Raw genomic sequence first — 21434 nt, 5'->3', positions numbered from 1 at the left:
GCTAAGTTTATTGAGTGCAGCTTCTATTTGTCCTTTATTTTGTAAATTTTCGAACGAGTCTTGAGAATCGATTTTCGTGAAACTATTTTTTAAGATTGCAGATATTTCATACACGTGTAGAATTAATATGTGCATTGTCACTAGCCAGAAAAGTTTCTCTCTTTTATAACTTTTTGATTTTTCAAATTAAGGCAGAGTATCTTTTGTACTCAATAATATCTTCGAGTTTCTTTATGAATTGGAATTTTTTAATTCAGCACGTCTGAGTCTTTTTATGTGTGCGCATTCTGAGGCCCACTATGAAACGGGATTTTTACATTTTTTTATGTTTATAAGCGATTTTCTAAGAGTATTAGAAAGTATTGCTAAGGTGAGAGTTTCAACAAATATATTATATTTTTGGCTGACCAACGGTATTTTTCGGTATCAATGTTTATGGCAACTGGGAAATGATCAGACTCCAATGTCTCGTCTCTTATTTTTAGGCTCATTTTGTCATCAATATTTTTTGTGTATAATACTTACTAAGTTGATGTTAGAGTATACTGGGTGGGCCATTTTAAATGACCCAGTCGATTTTCTCGGAAACTATGGGGGTTAGCGAAAAATAGTACAGATGAAAGTTGCCCAACTTTGAGGGGGACATATCCCTGTGACCTTGCCTTTGATCTCTAAAGTCATGTTCAAGGTCATTTGAAGGTCAACTTTGTTTTTTTAAATAGGAACCCCTATTTTTGACCCCAGATTCGAAAAGAGCGGAAAATTCTACGTTCAGATGAGGTAATATGAGTGGGTTCAGGGTTCGAAATTAGAACAAAGTAAAATTGTAATGTTTATTTTATTGTACCGGAGGATTACAAGGTCAAATACAACTTATGTCTGCTCATTACAGTCATTTATTAAGCATATTCTAAATATCATTAATTTAACCTCGAAGCAAATGTTCGAAGTTACCTCCATTTGCTTGGAGGCATAAATCGAACCGCCTCTGGAAATGGCGCACAGTGCCAAGCAAAGTTTCTCTTGGTATTGCAGCGCATGCTCGGCGAATGCGATCCTGCATGTCTTCTCTAGTTGTCGGCTGCTGTTCAAAAACAACATTTTTCAAATAGCCCTATAAATAAAAGTCTGGGGATGTGAGGTCAGGTGAACTTGCAGGCCAGTTAACTGGACCTCCTCGTCCGATCCATCTACCATTATAGTTTTCATCCAAAAAAGCCCGTACAATTCGAGCGAAATATGGTGCTGCACCGTCCTGCTGAAGCCACATTCTTTGTCGCGTGTGTAAATCAACATCTTCCATCATTGCAGGTAACTGATCTCTTATTAGCTGTAAATAACTATTCCCGTTAACGTTTTCTTCAAAAAAATAAGGACCGATCAAATAACCATTGATGATTCCACACCAAACCATCAGACTCCAACGCCTCTGGTGATTCATAGTTCTGTGCCAATGAGGATTTTCATTCGACCAATAGTGGCAATTATGCCTATTAAGTTCTCCGTCACTTCGGAATTTAGTCTCATTAGGAGAAAGGACATAGTTGAAAAAAATTGGATCATTCTGTATCATCTGTAAGGCCCATTGGCAAAATGCAATTCGCTGTTGGAAATGTGCAGGTTGTAACTCCTGGACCAAAGTAATATGATAAGCATGATATTTTAGAACTCTGAGAATTCTTAAAACTGTTCTTCTTGCTATACCATGCCCTCTTTCAATTCGGCGACTGCTGGTATGAGGATCAAGGTGAATGATTGCAAGAACAACCAGAACACGTACATCATTTACGTCATACACGTGACGCCTGCGTTGCCTAACTAAACGTCCACGACGAGCTCTCTGAGTTATGCGACTTATTTATTTATTATCTGGGTGTTGTCGGTGAGGAAAGCATTCAGCGTAAAGTCTAGTTGCAGCACGATAATTATTATGACTAGTCCCTAAAACCAATAACATATCCATAATCTCATTCGGCTCATAGTCAGGCATTTTTAGAGGTTTCAATCACTCAAACAAAATTAAGATCACGTAATTTCAATCGGAACTTCCAAGACTGATGGAAATAGAAAATTTGAAAAATTACTCAAATTTCATGATTAATTTCCTTTTGATGATTTTCCAAAATTTTCCAAAAGGAATTGAAGTTATTTTTTTTTGTTAAGTTGAAGAATTTTTCATACATTTGTAGTATGATTTTGCATTAGTAATTTTTTGCAATGAATATTTAATTTACACGTAACATCATTCTGATTTTATGTAATTACAAAATACAAATAATAACTTCAAGATTATCATGTGAATTTTGGAATGGTGATCTCAGAATATGACAATAAATATCTACGTAATTCTTTAATGAGAAAAACATAAAAACGAAGGCTAGTCTGTAACCGAAGATGAAGGCGGAATGACCTTGAATATAACTTGAAAGTTCAAAGGCAAGGTCATACAGATGGGTACCCTTGAAAGTTGAAGAAACTTGTTTGAAGAGTTTACGCTTAACCTTAGGCGTCCCAGATTATTCGGGCCGGAAAAATGACCTGTACATGGCCTTGGGGTTCATGTGGATCCCACATATATTACATTATCTGAAAGTAGAATTTCCCGCTCTTTCCGAATCCGGGGTCAAAAATAGGGGTTCCTAATTAAAAAAACAAAGTTGACCTTCAAATGACCTTGAACATGACCTTAGAGGTCAAAGGCAAGGTCACAGGGATACGTTCCCCTCAAAGTTGAGCAACTTTCATCTGAACTATTTTTCGTTAATCCCCATAGTTTCCGAGAAAATCGACTGGGACATTTTTAATGGCCCACCTTGTATATCTCGGTTGAAGTATATATGAGTTTAGGAGTCAAAGTTATACATGATAAGACCGCAAACATCAATAGCATTCGAAAGTCTTTCACCGCTTGTGTTGTTGTAGTGACAGATCCAATTAATGTTATATGTGTTAAAGTTATTTATCAATATATAATTGCCACGGTTATTCACATTGTTGGTTATATTATGCCTTTGATTTTGAGAGAGTGTGAGACCGGGAGTCTGTAGTAGGTAATTATATCAAGATAGGAATTTATAGTGTTATACGAATACCGTACATGTCAATGGACTTTCCATAGTGAACATTCAGATTCCTTAGTAGCAGTCAAGTTTGTTAAGTAATCATTTACTCCCGCATTTTTTTTTCGTAGATAATTTTTTTAAGTTAGTTGATTGAATGATTGTACGTTAGTTTGCATGTAGTCTACTTTGTTGCCAAAGTTTTCTTAATTTTCTTTTTTCTTTTAATTAATTTGGGGGAGTTTTTGAATTATTACCCTTGATTTTCACTATGGATGATTTGCTGTCAGAATGATTTGTGTAACATATAGAATATTGCAGAATTATCAAAAAGTTTTTATGTGTAAAGTCTGTTTCGGATATTAGCATTTGTTTTCTTTGACAAAAGGTTTTCATTCAAGGCTTCTTTGCTCTCAACCATTGATGTTTTAAATTTCTATTTTTAATATTGTCAGTGTTCATTTGATCTTATTTGTAAGCATGATGAGCAGATTGAGCATTTTAGCCACTCTCTTTATTAGCTGAATAAACGTGTTTTCTAAATGACTTATTATTGTTTTCTTTTTTCGGTTAGGTTTGTATTTGTCGTATACTTTACCATTTACTCCTTGTGCATACCTAATTATGATCCATTGGTATTTTCTGTTCTTCTTATTTATTTTGACTTAATTGGAAGTGCTAGAAATAATTTTCGTTGGAGAACTTTTCAGTCACTACATCCTATATAGCTAGCTATATGATATTTATCACGTTTTAAACACAATTTAACATCATTTATTTTGATTTGTATTGGACAAACTGATGTAAAATGATTCTTTGGTGGTGCTTCTGTGGAACCAGGCGCTGTCTCGGTGCTGCTGTGATTGCTGCTGCTGTGAATCAGCTACTATTTGTTCTAGCACTCGCACGAATCCAAAAGACCAGGAAAACTTTTTATGGCAAACGGCATATCACAGTAGAAAATTATTTGGCGGTACTCTCACGAACAACAGCTGAAGCTTAACTGAAAAATTGAACTCTGGCGCGCCCCCTCTCTCTCTTTCTCTCTTACAAGGAAGGTACCCAAGGTGTACCTCACCGATTTTCTTGAAATTGTGATGTGTTGTAGAACATCAAAAAATATTCGACGCGTATTTTTTTATACGTGCCCATAAGTCTATTTAAGGGGTGAAACCCACCCTTGAAGTTCACCCCTAAAAACAAATTTTTTTTAATTTCTCGAATACAATTCGTAATTTTTTACTGAAACAAAGTGGGTAACACTTGTTATTGAAAAGCACATATTTATGCATTGTTTTTAGTCATCAGACTCGTAACCCCCGTTTTTTATTAATGAAAAATTATATTTGATGACCATTGTTTTCACTATACACATTCCAAAATCTGTTAAATCTTGACAAAATTAATTATTTTATGCACAATATTCAAAAATAAAGTTGACCTGTTCCGGCATTTTCAAAAAAAAATCCCTTGAGGGGGTGAGCTACCCCTAACATTTATACTATTATATTTCATTATTCCATTACGATATCATGGTGTAAATCTCTTGGATACTATTAAAATTGTTAAGTAGTTGATGTAGTTTGAAATTTTCTGAAATCAGCCCTTACAAATGAATTCATCCCTAAAACTCAATCTCAAGTATTATTTTTTCATTACTTGAAAATACCCTAGGACTATTCAGTGGCGTAAAACGTGTAATAATATTAGTTCACATCCTTGGTATTGAATTAGAATTCTTCACCCCACTAATGTATCAACCCGTTTTTCAATAAAAAAATGACACCCTTTTCCATATGAAAATACTAGTTTCTTGAGTTTTACGAAAAAAATTTTGGCAGTATGCACAATATTCAAATACGAAATCGACTGTTCTCACCTTAATAAAAATAACCTATAATAAGGGGTGTACCAGCCCCACAGGAGATATTGTCGTATCTCTATGATTTTATTCATTTTCTATGGGACTTTCAAAAGTAATAAAAAATTAATGATTCAAAGTACAAAAAAATTTTAAATTTAATATTTCAATAGTTTCGAGTTTTAATGTTACTTTTTATAATCCTGGCAATAATGATAATCATTAAAAAAATGTTTCAAGCATAATGATTTCTTACACCAAGAGCATCTTACAATTGCTGAGTTAGAGCAACCAGGAACTTCACAACGCTCATTACAATCATTACCAAAACTAAAATCTACGGGGTTATCAAATTTATCTGGCTTTGATTCAACGTAGCCACTTTTATACCATGAATATTTGAATAGGTTATTGTATCGAGGAGATGACAATTGATTATGTACCAAGGATTGGAGTTTTATAATGTTATTTCTTTTATGAAGTTCTATATCCTCATTCATTAATGTTACACTGTCCTCGAAGCGACGGACGTAATTTTTCCACACTCGGAAGCCGAAAGCATCTAGTGGCTGAATTTTGCCTGTAATTCCTTTTGGAATTATTTTTACATCAACAATTTTGTTTGGAGGTGCTGCTTCCTTTACAGCATCAGGGCAATGCCCACTCCACGAATTAATTAATACGACACTTGAATGCCCAACATTGGGAAAATACACATCCTTCAGCCATGTTTTGAAATGTTCTGTAACCATTGAAAAATCTCATTTTTATTCACATGACATAAGTTAAAAACTGTAATCATCAATAATAAATATCATACCTGAAGTCAGTTTGCCAGAAGCGGAAGGCATCACGTAAATATTTGATGGCTTGAATAATTTGGATTCTACTACCAGTCCAAAGGTTCCTTTACTTTCTTTTAAAACAATGAATAATGGGGAAAGCAGTCTCCTATCACCTGAAATGAGTGGTTGAATTGTGTAACTGTGAGTCGTCGAACTTACAGATTCTACAAGACATTCAATTTCCTTTTCGCCTTCAATAGCTAGTGTTCTTCCCGAGTGCATTTCAATTTGAAATCCACTCTGATCTGAATTGTAAATTGATTCCAAACCTTTGCTTTTAATTATTTTTTTCACATCTGAAACAAAATCATCAGCTGTTTTTTGTAAATATTCTCTCCCTTCAACAGTCTTTTTTGTTACGAATTTATTTATCTTTCTGCTTACTATTCTGTGAGCCTTTTTAAAATTTTGTAGCCAATGACGTGACGCTTTAAACCTTATATCTTCATGTCCAACGATTTTCTGAGCTTCTAATGCCCATTTTTGTAAATCTCTATCGTGAATTATATAACCGGCATCGGAAGCCGACTGAAAATTATCTAATACAAATTTATTGATTCTTCCAATTTTTTCTTTATAAGTGCCTCCTTTATTCAAAGTATGCGCCCATCGTTTCAATTGTGTAATTGATTGGACTTTTCAAAATCTATGCTGCACAGTTTGCAGAGCGAGATTTTTCGTAACTCCGCTTCTCCAATAGTCCACAGCTTTTCGTTTGTAATCCCAAGATAGATCTTCTGTATCCGCTGTACATACTAGTGAGTGTTCATCAACATCCGCTGACCAGATTTTATCAATATCTTCAACAATATGCATTTCAGTATCCTTAAATGGTTCTTGAAAAGCTAATGTAGATTCCACAATGAATTCTGGATCCTCAAAGTTATTTATACAATCAAGTAATAGTTTTTCTATATTATCCTTCAAAGCAATTTCATCTTTAGTAATGGGACTTTCTTGTATATTCATAGCTTGAAAAGATAATAATAATAATTGTATAACATTTATAGGATTAATAGTCATTTTTCCAATACCTAGAAATAATAATTATTATTTGTTTTTTATATGATGAAATCCGAAGCGCATTAATTTGAATATTTTTTTACAAAGTCAGGCAATAATTTTTAATATCATTTAAATCAACATTACACTGACAATTACGTATCAATTTCATTTCTAATTTCTTCGAACGATAATTGAATATTGAAAATTCCAAAATTTCTTGTCCATCTTTGATCCCTCACCAATTCTGGAAAAAGACCACATAAAAATATGAAGTATTGCATTTTATAACTCTTTATAAGCTATATCTAAATCACTGATTAAAAAATTATTTTCGTCAAATACGATGTGAGTATGAAAATTTTTGAGCTTTTTTCTTCGGAAAAATATTTAATTCAAAAATGTAGAGTAAAAAAAATGATGAAAATAATTTTTTATAGTTTCTTTAGATAGGGCTTGTAAAGAGCTGTAAAATAGAGTACTTTCAATTTCTGTGCGTTTTTTGAAAAATGGCGAGGGCATGTATACAATATCTATCAATTACCGCGTTAAGAAATTTTACGCAAAAGGAAATTTTACTTACAATCAGGAAATAAGTATTGTCCAAAAATTATATGGTAGAATTAATATGTACGAATTCCAAAATACTATGTTATACTTTGATGAAATTTGAAGTTTGAAATTTGGTTGCACATTTATTGGATTCCAATGTAATTTCTTGTAAATTCAACAAACACTACACTCACAATTAATATACTGATTCAAACGAGCTCGATGAAGCTCTGATTAAAGACTGATGATGAGAGGTAATATCGAGTATTCGAGTGTTGTTTTGGCGAGCTGATTGTGAGTTCAAGAGTGTGATCGCATCGTCGAAAAAGGTCTTATCTATCCAAAACATAGCAAGACGATAATTTAACCGTTGAGGTTTTTCCCACCGTCCGATCTCGACAACAACAACAAGAAAATGATAAATTTAATCTTATCTTGTTATTTTAAGCTGTTCACTTCTCTTAATTTGTTTTCCAAGCGTTTATACGTTTATTTTTCGTATGCGTTTATTCGATAATTAGTTAGTTCTTCTTGCTTTGAATCATTAATTTTTTATTACTTTTGAAAGTCCCATAGAAAAAGAATAAAATCATAAAGATACGACAATATCTCCTGTGGGGCTGGTACACCCCTTATTATACGTTATTTTTATTAAGGTGAGAACAGTCGATTTCGTATTTGAATATTGTGCATACTGCCAAAATTTTTTTCGTAAAACTCAAAAAACTAGTATTTTCATATGGAAAAGGGTGTCATTTTTTTATTGAAAAATAGGGGTTGATACATTAGTGGGGTGAAGAATTCTAATTCAATACCAAGGATGTGAACTAATATTATTACACGTTTTACGCCACTGAATAGTCCTAGGGTATTTTCAAGTAATGAAAAAATAATACTTGAGATTGAGTTTTAGGGATGAATTCATTTGTAAGGGCTGATTTCAGAAAATTTCAAACTACATCAACTACTTAACAATTTTAATAGTATCCAAGAGATTTACACCATGATATCGTAATGGAATAATGAAATATAATAGTGTAAATGTTAGGGGTAGCTCACCCCCTCAAGGGATTTTTTTTTTGAAAATGCCGGAACAGGTCAACTTTATTTTTGATTATTGTGCATAAAAAAATTAATTTTGTCAAGATTTAACAGATTTTGGAATGTGTATAGTGAAAAAAATGGTCATCAAATATAGTTTTTCATTAATAAAAAACGGGGGTTACGAGTCTGATGACTAAAAACAATGCATAAATATGTGCTTTTCAATAACAAGTGTTACCCACTTTGTTTCAGTAAAAAATTACGAATTGTATTCGAGAAATTAAAAAAAATTTGTTTTTAGGGGTGAACTTCAAGGGTGGGTTTCACCCCTTAAATGGGCTTATGGGCACGTATAAAAAAATACGCGTCGAATATTTTTTGATGTTCTACAGCATATCACAATTTCAAGAAAATCGGTGAGGTACACCTCGGGTACCTTCCTTGTTAGACGTTCGCTCTAGCATCGCGAGTACTACCGAATCGCGAACGTATCGATTGATCGAATCGAGTACCGTTGCAATGTTGAATATTTGATATTTTGACTAATTTATGGCTATATGTTTCAGTTTCTCTTTTTAATTCATTAATATCAACTGAAAGATTTTTTAATACCGCTTAATATAGATTGTTTTCTTTCTTTTTAAATGCATAAAAATCAGTAAATTAATATTCCTCTTTTCTAATTCTTTTATTGTCGGGGAAAAAATTCTCGTTTTTCTATTTGAATTTTGTTATTTTGGAATTCTTTAAGAGTATATGCTCCATTAGCAATTTCAATAAGAAAATTTTTAAAAGGTCCATTATAGAAAACACCACTTACAAAAATTGGCTGTGATTTAAATGTTACTAGTATTATGTACAGTGTGTTTGTCTCTTCTGTGTTTTCATTTTTTCCTTTTATTTCAAAAAATTGAATTAATTTTTTGTTTCCAATGTAATGCTGTTAGGATTTCTATCAAAGATAATATTTTATTTATAAGGTTAAAATGGTTGGTAATAGCCTAGCTTACAAATTTATAAATAATAAACAAAACATAGTTCAGTAATATAACGTTTCACTTGTTGATAATTTCATCTTGTTTCTTAAACAAACAAGCTACCACAAATTTGTATCTAGGGACCAAAATGATAAGAATAATTTATTTTTACTTTATGCACTTTTATTGCATACGAAAGATCATACTAACTCATGAGCTATTAGTGTATAATAAACTTCATTGTATTATATTATATTGTAAACTTTAAGGGGAGCAGTTGGTGTTATATAGTTAAAATTAAAACTTTTGTTTATTAACATATAAAAATCGGCCTAATAAAGATATCGTCACGAAAACTTTTTCATCTTGAATGGCTCACTAAGAGCTTTTATTTTCTCATCCATGAGTACTAAAATCATATTCAAAGTCTCTAGAAGGTTCCATTAATCGTTACAACTTATGTAGTAAAAAAATTGACTTTTTACGTCTTTTTGAATATTAGAATGAACGGAAATTAGTTTGGGAAATTTGATTATCTTCGTTAGAATATGTGCTATAGAATAAGTGAAGCCGACTTTAAAAAAAAATTATTTTTTCATATTTGTCAACCAGTTTTTCCAAAATTGTAAACTGTTTATTTTTTTTAAATTGGTCGAAAACATGAAAAAAATATTTTTTGAAAATCGGTTTGAGTCATTTAATAGAATAATAAAAATAACGTGTCCTCCTAATATGATTTTTTTCGTTGTAACGTTCAGAAAGATGTGGTAAAGTTAATCTGAAAAAAAAAGATATTATGATTAAAGAAACTTTCTAGAGATGCTAAATAAAATTTCAGTATTCTCAACAATGAAAATAAAAGCTTATATGGAGTCTTTCAAGATGTAGAAAGTTTCATGACGATATCTTAGGATGACTTTTATATACTAACAAAGGAAACGTTCAAGTTTTATTATTAAACACCGGCTGGTCCACTTAACTAACACACCTTTAAGCTATTGAAAAATGATCATTGATACTTGTCAAATATTAAAAAGAATATTCTTATATAATTCCTGCTACATTTTACTTTCTATCAATTAATATGCAAATAAACTTAAAATTTTAGAAAAAATATTTACGATTGATGGTGAATGAAATGAAATTGACTATGTTACTATAATGTCCTTTCCTATTTACTTTGTAGTAACTCAACTAGTATTATTGTATTGCTTTAAAAATAAATTAATTCTTTATCTTCTTTCATTTATAGGGAAAATGAAAAATGTTGAAACTACTTCCACAGATGGTTTGAACAATAATGAAATGAACACGGTGAGTTAAAAGGAATCTAGAAGCGCATGTCCATTAAGTATTCCGATAATAGTTTGCTATTTAACGTGATAATCAATGAAAATTTAAGTAAAATATTCTAGAAATAGTGTAACAGATGTCAAACAGTAAAGGAAAGTAAAAGAAAATTAGAAAACAAAAAAAATCTCAAATCATTATATAAAAATACAGAATATAACGAAATGAAATCGTTGCTTGACAAATCATTGCAATCAAGACAGTCGGAATTAGATATCAAAAAGAGGAAAGAGCTTGATATTGAAAAATATAATAAAAATGAACAACAAATAACTTTATCCGGTAAAATAGAAAATTTCAATACAAATACTACTTCTACTATCATAAATGAAAGAGCATTAGAAAATAAACATCAAACAAGAAGCATATTTTTTGTTCAATCTTCAGAAAAAATAAAAATTATTAAAAGAATAAGAAGAAATAGTGAATGCTGTACACGAACGACTACAACAATACCTAAAATTCGAAGAAAATCTTGCGATAATTTTAACTATTCTATTCGAGAACCTATTTCACATTGTTACAAATCAAACAAATCGGTTCTTTTTAATGAAGTGGAATCTCAATTAGAGAAAATGTTTGCCGGAATCATCGAAGGAGACGAAAAACGTATAAATAATCAAGGTATGGTCATTGAACGACCTAACCTATCCAATAAGCAGAACATGTTAAAAAATAAAAATATAAAGGAGTTATCGTTTGTGAATAACGTATCAAATATTGCTAATGATGGTTTTTTCCAACAAGGAAATGAAAAATCTTTATCAAATGCGAAAAAAAATCCAGATAAAAAGAAAAATACATGTAATACAAAAAAATTTCTAGATTCATTATCTGAATCTTCCATTAAAAACAAAAAAAATCGACTATCATATAAAAAGTCGCTGAAAAACGGAAAAAATATTAATAAAAAGAAAAACAACAAAATTGATCATTTTCGTGAATCATTTACAGAAGTTGTCAATGGGAATCATTTAAAATACAAAGGCCCAATAATTCAGTTGAAAAATTCTAAAATGAATACCACTCACGTTGAAATCGTAAATGTTCCTAGAGAAGAAGATGAAGAAAAAAACAAGGAAAAACGAAAAGTACAGAATAATACAATATTAGGGAAGAGTAAAAGTCTAAATCGCCATCAAAATAATTTAGATTATCGTGGTAAGTAATCGATTTTACATATAGTTCATCAAGAAACGTAATAACCTTTTGATAGAAGTAGTTACTTCTAAATGCTAAATAACCTCCTGTTGTAGTATACTCGTGCATATTATACAAACTATACCTACTTTCTCCTGGTTTATGAATTCATCGTTCAATAAGTACTTAGATAAAGATAGAAAACAAATTTCTTTTGGTAGATTTATTTTTCAACGTAATCTTCTTTTAGCTGTGTACAGTTTTCCAAATTTTGTAAACCATCCAAAAAGTAAGATTTTGAAGTTCCGTAAAATAAACATTTGTTTGGGAAATAATCTCGTAATTTGATGTAAAACATCATTCGACAAGTCATTTTTTCAAATTTAGAAATAAGAAAAGTCATTGAGAGACAAATCTAGAGAATACGGTGAATGTTGTAATAATTCAAACTTTGATTCCATAATTTTGGTCATTAAAACTGTCCAGGTGTGCAGTCGTACATATTCTTGATGGAAGAAGACCTTTTTCTTTTTCAAATGAAGACGTTTCTCCTTGATTCCTTCAATCAACCGATGCATCAACGATGCATGATACTTTCCTGATATTACCTTTCTTTCTTATAAGTAACCGATGCAGAGATATCACGTGTATCCCAAAATACCAAGAACATCACTTTGTCAGATAATTTTACCGTCTTCGTCTACTTCTAGCCCGTTCACCAAAGTCCATTATTTTTATTATTCCTTCGCCTTTGAAATATAGCAGTGTGTTCAGCTTTCGTCAAAAGTTAAGTATCAACGTATTTCAGGATTACGACGGAAAAGCGCCAAAACAGCCTCAGAGTCGACTACACGATTGCATTTATTTTTTAGTATGAGAAAATGCGGCATCCATCTTTCAAAAATTTTCAGCACGCTCAATTTTTCATGCAAAATTGATGAGTGTACTATACCTTGTGATATGTTTGTCGCCTCAACTATTTCACGCACTTTGATTCGTCGCTCACTTTAAATTATTGTGGATTTTGTTAATCATTTTGCAAATAGCTACATCCATAAGGCGTCCCGAACGATTTCATCTTTTATGGATGTACGGCCACATTTAAAATGATTTACCCAGTTGTTAACAATTGCAAACACAGGTGTAGATCTACCATGATCTTTATTCAATTTAACTTTGATGTTTTTTTTGTTAAACCTTTTAAATAGAAAAATTTTATAACTGCTCAGAACTAACTTTCTTCCATTGTTAACGGTAAAAAAAAGAAATTGGTATCTGTGTTTGGCTTCATTTTACTGGATTTTACAATGGTGTATTACAAAATTATTTGTGAATATATTTCTGAATTAAGTTTCAACGGTTAATAACTTATTAACATGCATAAAAAGTTTATATTTGAAATTTATGTTTCAAAATTAACTTGAAATCTATTCTAAGAAATTTGATAAACGCCATAATTCAAATAGAGCAATTATACAGGTTGAGTCATTTTAATCTATGAACCCCCATATCTCAAATTCTATGCATAGTACAGAAAAATAGTTGAGACAAAAGTTGCTCAATATCAAGAGGGCCATATTTTGGCGACCTTAAATTTGTCCTTGAATATGATGGATTAAGGTCATTTCAAGGTCAATGGTTTTTTTAAATAAGAAACTTTACTTTTTATTTCGGATTCGGATTCTGCGTTAAATTCTACGTTTAAATCATGTAATATGTGTGGGGTCCAAATTATCTCCTTCCTACCCCCAAAGTCATTTCGAGGTCAACCTGACTTTTTAAATGTGACCCCTCATTTTTCATCGCAGGTTTGAATTCTAGCGAAATTGTACGTTAAGATGATGGGATATTTATGGGGTCCGTATGACCCCCCATCTCACCCCCAAAGTTATTTCAAGGTCATCTTTACCTTTTTAATGGAAACTTCTATTTCTCACACCGGATTTGGTGAATGTGGAAAATTATTCGTCCGGAATATTTAAAGGTTTATTTTCGTGACCTTTCGAGGGTCGATTTAAGGGGAGAATTGTAAAAAGTAAGATAATAATTTTCACGTTTTCTGACGAAGCAGTCGCAGTAAAAGTAGCTTTCTGAGTGAGACATTATTGAGGGGTTATTGAGGTATCATTGAGAGATTATTGAGAGAGTATTGAGAAGCGTTATTAAAGGGTTGACTCACGTTCAAGGTGCTTGTTTAATGTGAGTTCCCTTGCCCTTAACGGTTGGGGTGTTTATTTAAAATGAGTCCCCTTGCCTCTCACATTCGAGATGGTTATTTAACGTGAGTTCCCTTGCCTCTCACGTTTGCCACAATTGATTTTATTAGCTACGAATAAACTGTTCAAAGTTTCCTCCGTTGTTTTCAATATACAATCGTATTCGTCTTTCAAAACTATCCACAGTGATAAGCAACACCGCTCAAGGTATGGTTTCACAAGCTATTCGAATTATGTGCCTCATATCGTCTATGGTCGTGGGCTTTAGAGCATAAACAACATTTTTTAAGTATCCCCACAAATAAAAATCAGGCAATGTCAGATCCAGGGAGCAAGCAGGCCATTCCACTGCGAACTGTCGTCTAATCCACCTGCCATTGTAGTTTTCATTCAAAAACTGACGTACAACGAGTAAAAAATGCGCTGAAGCACCATCATGTTGAAACCACGTTCTTACTCGCGTTGCTAAGTCAATGTCTTCTAACAGTTTCGTCAGGTGATCCCGTAGGAACTCTAAGTAAGTATGTCTATCAACGTTTCCGTCAAAAAAATAGGATCCAATTAAATAGCCATTTACTATTCCGTACCATACCATTAGACTCCATTGATTTTGATGGTCCAAAGCTTTATACCAGGAGGGATTTTCGTTCGACCAATAGCGACAGTTATGCCTATTGAGCTGTCCATCGCTGTGAAATATAGCTTCATCTGAGGAAAGTACATATTGAAAGAAATGAGGATCATTGTCTATCATTTGCACAATAACTAATCTAATTTTTGAATTTTGGCAAGCTATCAAAGCTTTGACTTTAAACGATAATTTTTGAGCATCGAACTTCAGAATTAAACTCCGAAGTTCGATCATTTGAACGCGAGTTCGAATACCCGATTTAGCCTAATATCGGAGCTTGATTCGAATGTATGGCATGACTGGCATGAATGTTGAAAACTGCCTGGGGAATCGTCTTGTCGGCTAGACGAGACCCCGCCCTGACCTAAAAGTCAAAAATATTAAATCAAAAGAGCAAACATCAGTATCAACCAGTCATAAAAGCCATTCCATAGAAAGCGAAATCCGAAATTAGGGCGAAAACCGGAAAACAACTTTTTCGAATGACGGATACCCACCAGCGTGAGCGGGGACGACCGAAACGCAATGGGGAGACGTGCCACGGTACGTCGAAGCGATGGACCTGTGAGTCGTGGGAGCAATCCCTTAATACAGGTACGCAGGGTGGGATGTTTTCAAACGTGAGTCCAGGAGGGAAGGCTTAGCTGGTTTATCGTCTTAGAAACTTGCTCTGGCTGTCCTAGCTGAGTCTCTCTTCTGACATCCCAATTTGGGTTGGCCTGTGCAGGGTAGTGGTACCAGGTCAAGCAAATCTCGTAAGATTTGTATGCTGCGTGCTTCCGACACGGTAGACGTTGGGACAACTAGAGTCCCGTCGCGCCCAAATCGAGGGTCAAGCCTTTAGTTCCGCCCTCCCTGAGCGTCGAACTTTGAAAAGATCGGTACTCCCTTTCGAGGAGGTCGCCGCCTTAGATTAAAAAGGCTCCGACTCACTGTGAGCGTCAGGGATGTCGTAGCAAACTTGACTTCCGGATCTCCAAAGTACTTGAAAGCGAAGGAGTGAAAGACAGTGGGCTATGCCAACCTATTGGCGCTCAGAGAGAGGGGTGGTAATGTTTGATTACGCTGTGCCACCCTCAAAACGGAAAAGTGTGAACAACGCATACACTAACTGTCTATCATTTGCAAAATCCATTTACAGACATTAACACACGCTAAAATATGATGTGGTCTCGTGGCTTGCGTCAGAATAATGTGATAAACGTGAAAGTGATGGACTCTTAAAATTGTTGAGACTGTACATTGTGGTATTCCTGTTTCTCTTTCAATCTGCCTGGTACTAATGTGTGGATCAAGATGAACAGCTGCTAGAACAATCAATACTTGCACGTCATTGTCATCGTGTTGATGATGTCGGCGTTGGCGCACCAGCTGTCCGGTATGTGCTCTTTTAGACAAGTTTCTTATTGTCATATCGGTAGGATGTCTTCGGTCTCGGTACCGTTCAGCGTACAGTTTCGATGCAGCGGCATAATTGTTATGACATTTCCTTAAAATCATTATCATATCGGCAATTTCAGTAGGCATATAATCTACCATCTCTATTGAGAATGCGTGCTCAAAATTACTCAAGGACTTGGAACTTTAACTTACATATGTAATAGTCTGTTCAAGTTTTAATAATGAATACAAGATTTTAGAAAAAAGTAATATCAATCAGAAACTTTCTAGTTTACAATTATGAAAATATTATGCATGACTTTGCGTATTAACAATAATACTGGAAAATTGTCCTCGGAATTTATTATTTTGCAATGCATAAGTAGAAGATATTTACATCTACACTTTTTTGCATTGAAATTAAAATTAAATAAATATTAATTAAATCTTAAGTTCTTTAAGATGAAACCAATAATTTTTAATTTATTCATTTTTCAAATCGAACATGGTTAAACAGCTTTATATAATTAATCACATGAAGTGAGAGGAAGGGGGAAGAGGAGCGAGATAATACGAGAGGTAGGGTTAGGCAAGTAATGAGTAAGGGAGAAAGTGGAAAGAAGAACGTTAAAAAGGAAAGGGGGAAGGGACAAGTTGATATTTTCTTATTTGAGTTACTTTCAAGGTCAACAGTGTCACACTTAAGTTAAGTTCCAAATAGATAATTTCACAGCGACTGCTTCGTTAAAGAACTTAAAAAAATTACTATCCAACTTTTTAAAATTTTACTCTTGAATTAATCCTCTGAAGGTCACGAAAACAAACCTGTGAATATTATTCCGGACGAATAATTTCCCGCTTTTTCCAATTTCGATGTGAGAAATAGAGGTTTCCATTAAAAAGGTAAGGATAGCCTTGAAATGACTGGGGGTGGGGTGGGGATCATTTGAACCCTATAAATATCCCATCATCTGAACGTATAATTTCACGTATAATTCAAACCTGCGACGAAAAATGAGGGATCCCATTTCAAAAGTAAGGTTGATCTTCAAATTACTTTGGGGGTAGGGTGGGGATCATTTGGACCCCACATATATTACATGATTTGAATCTAGAAATAACGCAGTATGGGAATCTGAGATAAAAATTAAGGGTTCCTAGTAAAAAAACATTAACCTTGGAGTGACCTTGACTCATCATGTTCAAGGTCAAATTTAAGGTCACCAAAATATAGCCCTCTTGGTATTAAGCAACTTTTGTCTCAATTATTTTTTAGTACTCTGCATAGAATTTGAGATATCAGGGTTCATAGATTAAAATGACTCACCCTGTACAAAGATGTTAAATTTGTGCTTTTCATTAGAATTCTCTTGAAGTCAATTTGAGTAATTCTATAAGAATTAGCACGAGTATACAACTATTACAGTCTATTTCTGATAAAATTCAAGGAAATGGAGTTATTTGAAGACCAATTTATTTCGCATTTGAAAATCGTATTAACCCATTAAGGCCCATGCCAAACCTGGGAAAGATAGCGCCAAACTAACTATGCCAATCGTAGCTAAATCGAAAAAAAAATACCCGTGTTTTTTCTTTTGCCATTTTCAATTGTTTATAAAAAATTATTTAAACAAATTATCAAAAAATTATTATTTTCAAAAAACTGATAGCGGCAATCGATTCTACGGAAAAAAACATGAAAGAAATGTATATAACGTTTTTTTGTCAGACGTCAATTTGTTAGTGTAAAATGGCTATAAACAATTGCAAGTCTGTCAGGTACCTGTGTATACGCCAAATCCCAAGCAAAATCTATTGCCGATAGCGCCAAACTAACTATGCCAATCGTAGCTAAATCGAAAAAAAAAATACCCCTGTTTTTTCTTTTGCCGTTTGCAATTGTTTATAAGAAATTATTTAAACAAATTATCAAAAAGGTATTATTTTGAAAAAACTGATAGCGGCAATCGATTCTATGGGAAAAAACATGAAAGAAATGTATATAACGTTTTTTTGTCAGACGTCAATTTGTTAGTGTAAAATGGCTATAAACAATTGCAAGTCTGTCAGGTACCTGTGTATACGCCAAATCCCAAGCAAAATCTATTGCCGATAGCGCCAAACTAACTATGCCAATCGTAGCTAAATCGAAAAAAAAAATACCCCTGTTTTTTCTTTTGCCGTTTGCAATTGTTTATAAGAAATTATTTAAACAAATTATCAAAAAGGTATTATTTTGAAAAAACTGATAGCGGCAATCGATTCTATGGGAAAAAACATGAAAGAAATGTATATAACGTTTTTTTGTCAGACGTCAATTTGTTAGTGTAAAATGGCTATAAACAATTGCAAGTCTGTCAGGTACCTGTGTATACGCCAAATCCCAAGCAAAATCTATTGCCGATAGCGCCAAACTAACTATGCCAATCGTAGCTAAATCGAAAAAAAAAATACCCCTGTTTTTTCTTTTGCCGTTTGCAATTGTTTATAAGAAATTATTTAAACAAATTATCAAAAAGTATTATTTTGAAAAAACTGATAGCGGCAATCGATTCTATGGGAAAAAACATGAAAGAAATGTATATAACGTTTTTTTGTCAGACGTCAATTTGTTAGTGTAAAATGGCTATAAACAATTGCAAGTCTGTCAGGTACCTGTGTATACGCCAAATCCCAAGCAAAATCTATTGCCGATAGCGCCAAACTAACTATGCCAATCGTAGCTAAATCGAAAAAAAAATACCCCTGTTTTTTCTTTTGCCGTTTGCAATTGTTTATAAGAAATTATTTAAACAAATTATCAAAAAGGTATTATTTTGAAAAAACTGATAGCGGCAATCGATTCTACGGGAAAAAAACATGAAAAAAATGTATATAACGTTTTTTTGTCAGACGTCAATTTGTTAGTGTAAAACGGCTATAAACAATTGCAAGTCTGTCAGGTACATGTGTATACGCCAAATCCCAAGCAAAATCTATTGCCGATAGCGCCAAACTAACTATGCCAATCGTAGCTAAATCGAATAAAAAATACCCCGATTTTTTCTTTTGCCGTTTGCAATTGTTTATAATTATTTAAACAAATTATCAAAAAGGTATTATTTTTAAAAAACTGATAGCGGCAATCGATTCTATGGGAAAAAACATGAAAGAAATGTATATAACGTTTTTTTGTCAAATGTCAATTTGTTCCAAAAACAAATAACTGTAAAATAAATGTACTAGAAATGTCCAAATATACTAAAAACTTTTGTAATGAAAACTGTGACGAGAGCAGGCCGTTTGCCCGTCTCTCGTCCGCGTTTCTCCCTCCCCCACTCGGCTAAGCGTGGTGGCCAACGTTGGGCGCATTTAAGTATGCGCCTAACACTTGGTCTTTTGTTTCAGCGCCAAGGACGAGCCAGCGCAGTTGAGCGCAAGAAAAGTTGAAGAGCGCGGAGAGAGAGTGAGAGAAAGAGAGAGAGAGAAAGAGAGAGAGAGAAAGAGAGTATTAGGCCTATGCAGGGAATGGCAGGCGCGCAACGCGTGACCGATAAGCGACGCGTCGCGTGCCGCCTAACTAATAGGTCAAGGTAGGGAGAGGAGCGAGCGCCGCAGAGCGACTGCAAGAGGCGCGCAAGAATTAGTGCGTGAGAGAGTCGCAGCCGAGCCTTACGAGAGTGAGGGAGTCTAAGCCTAGTCTTGCTAGAGTGCGGAAGTCCGAGCCCAGCAGAGAGAGCAGTTTGAGATAGCCGGAAGGAAGGACGATTAACCCTACCGGCAACGGCTTTGCCAGCAACAACAGCCAGCCCACCTGCCAAGAGAGTCAACGCCACCGACGGAGACCTGGTCAGCGACAGCGGGTAGCGACGATCTGACCAGCGACGACGGCCGGTACGTCCTGCGGCAGCACATCGCCCAGGATTCTCGACGTTGCAAGGAACAAGAAAAAAAGGTCAAGTCTTTCTTTTCTTCTTTCTCTCTACACTCTCTCTCTCTGTTGATGCGACGACCGGTGCGCGGTGAAAGAGATAGCCTGGCACTCACGTGCCGGCTATCTGAAGGTTCGCGCTAAGGTTAATTTGTAGTGATATAAGTTGCGACCGGTGAATTGTCCAGGCGCCCACGTGCCGGGCAATTTCCCGGTATTAGTCCGCGTAGTTTTAAGTAAGTTTGTAATAGGTTAAGTGTGCGATTTGGTATTAGTGAAATGCGAAATATTCAGTTGCGATTATCTTAAGCAGTTTATTGTTCGATTTTTAGTTTGTTAGTCGGTAATTTAGATTATGTTATGCGCGCGTTTGTTCAGTGTGAATGATTATTAATAATAATAGGTTGTAAGTGAGATTTGGTTCTTGTCTGTGTATAATTTATTTATCAGCCTCCCCTCATTCTTCCCTCTCAATTGTCATGAGCGAAAGAGCCTCACTTACCCCGCAAAAGAATTGGTAACAAAGGATTAAGTTTTGTTACAAAACTGAATCCATAATATTACATAAAACCGTTAGCCCGCCACTCAAACGTGATCTCTAACACGGTTTCAATAGAAAAAAAATTTCCAAACTCTTTGCAACTTCATAACCCAACAATTACTATGTTAGTCAAATTTCCAAATGTACAATTTGTGAAAATTCAAAGCTTTCTGTCCTATTTTCTTAAACAAATTGACGTCTCACAAAAAAACGTTATATACATTTCTTTCATGTTTTTTCCCGTAGAATCGATTGCCGCTATCAGTTTTTTGAAAATAATAACTTTTTGATAATTTGTTTAAATAATTTTTTATAAACAATTGAAAATGGCAAAAGAAAAAACACGGGTATTTTTTTTTTTCGATTTAGCTACGATTGGCATAGTTAGTTTGGCGCTATCTTTCCCAGGTTTGGCATGGGCCTTAATGGGTTAAGACAGCATGCATAGTTGATCAAAGTCACTTAGACGTACAAATATTTTTAATTGCTACAAATTAACTCTTACGAATTCAAGTACCACAATTTCTGGATATTTATAATGCTATAATGATAAATTTAGAAATGGCAGCACAATTGATCATAAAGAAACATCAAGAAGAAACTATTCAAATCAAGTATTTCAATACTATAAATGTTTGCATTTATAAGATTACTGACCTTAATAGGTGATTTGAAAATACTCTCAGACATTTTACTTAATAATATAAATGAATTTACAGAAAAAGCCTTAGGCTGGTTATTAAAAAATATCGTTGGGCTCACTATTAATATAAATAAGTATAATCCTCTTACATCAAACTCATATATTCCACTACTGTCATACTTAATCAACAGAAAAACGTGTATTAATGTTAAAAAAGAAGACAATGAATGTTTTAGGCTGTATTATCGTGCCTTCATACAATCAAGCAAAATAGTAATAGAGT

General features: G+C 33.7%; 1 protein-coding gene across 1 annotated transcript in view; it reads left to right on the top strand.

The window, feature by feature from the left end:
* LOC131669013 (uncharacterized protein CG5098) overlaps window positions 1-21434 on the top strand; it is a 396487-nt gene that overhangs the window by 74997 nt on the left and 300056 nt on the right. The window contains exon 2 of the mRNA XM_058943567.1: window positions 10593-11851. Coding sequence (XP_058799550.1) covers window positions 10855-11851 — 997 coding nt within the window. The 5' untranslated portion in view covers window positions 10593-10854. The remainder of the gene's footprint in view (window positions 1-10592; window positions 11852-21434) is intronic.

The sequence above is a fragment of the Phymastichus coffea genome, unplaced genomic scaffold, assembly GCF_024137745.1.
Source record: "Phymastichus coffea isolate CEN01 unplaced genomic scaffold, Cenicafe_Pcof_1.1 PCOF00007, whole genome shotgun sequence".
In the NCBI taxonomy this organism is placed as follows: domain Eukaryota; kingdom Metazoa; phylum Arthropoda; class Insecta; order Hymenoptera; family Eulophidae; genus Phymastichus; species Phymastichus coffea.
The sequence above is the reverse complement of the archived record's forward strand: the minus strand, read 5'-3'. Positions and strand labels throughout refer to the sequence as shown.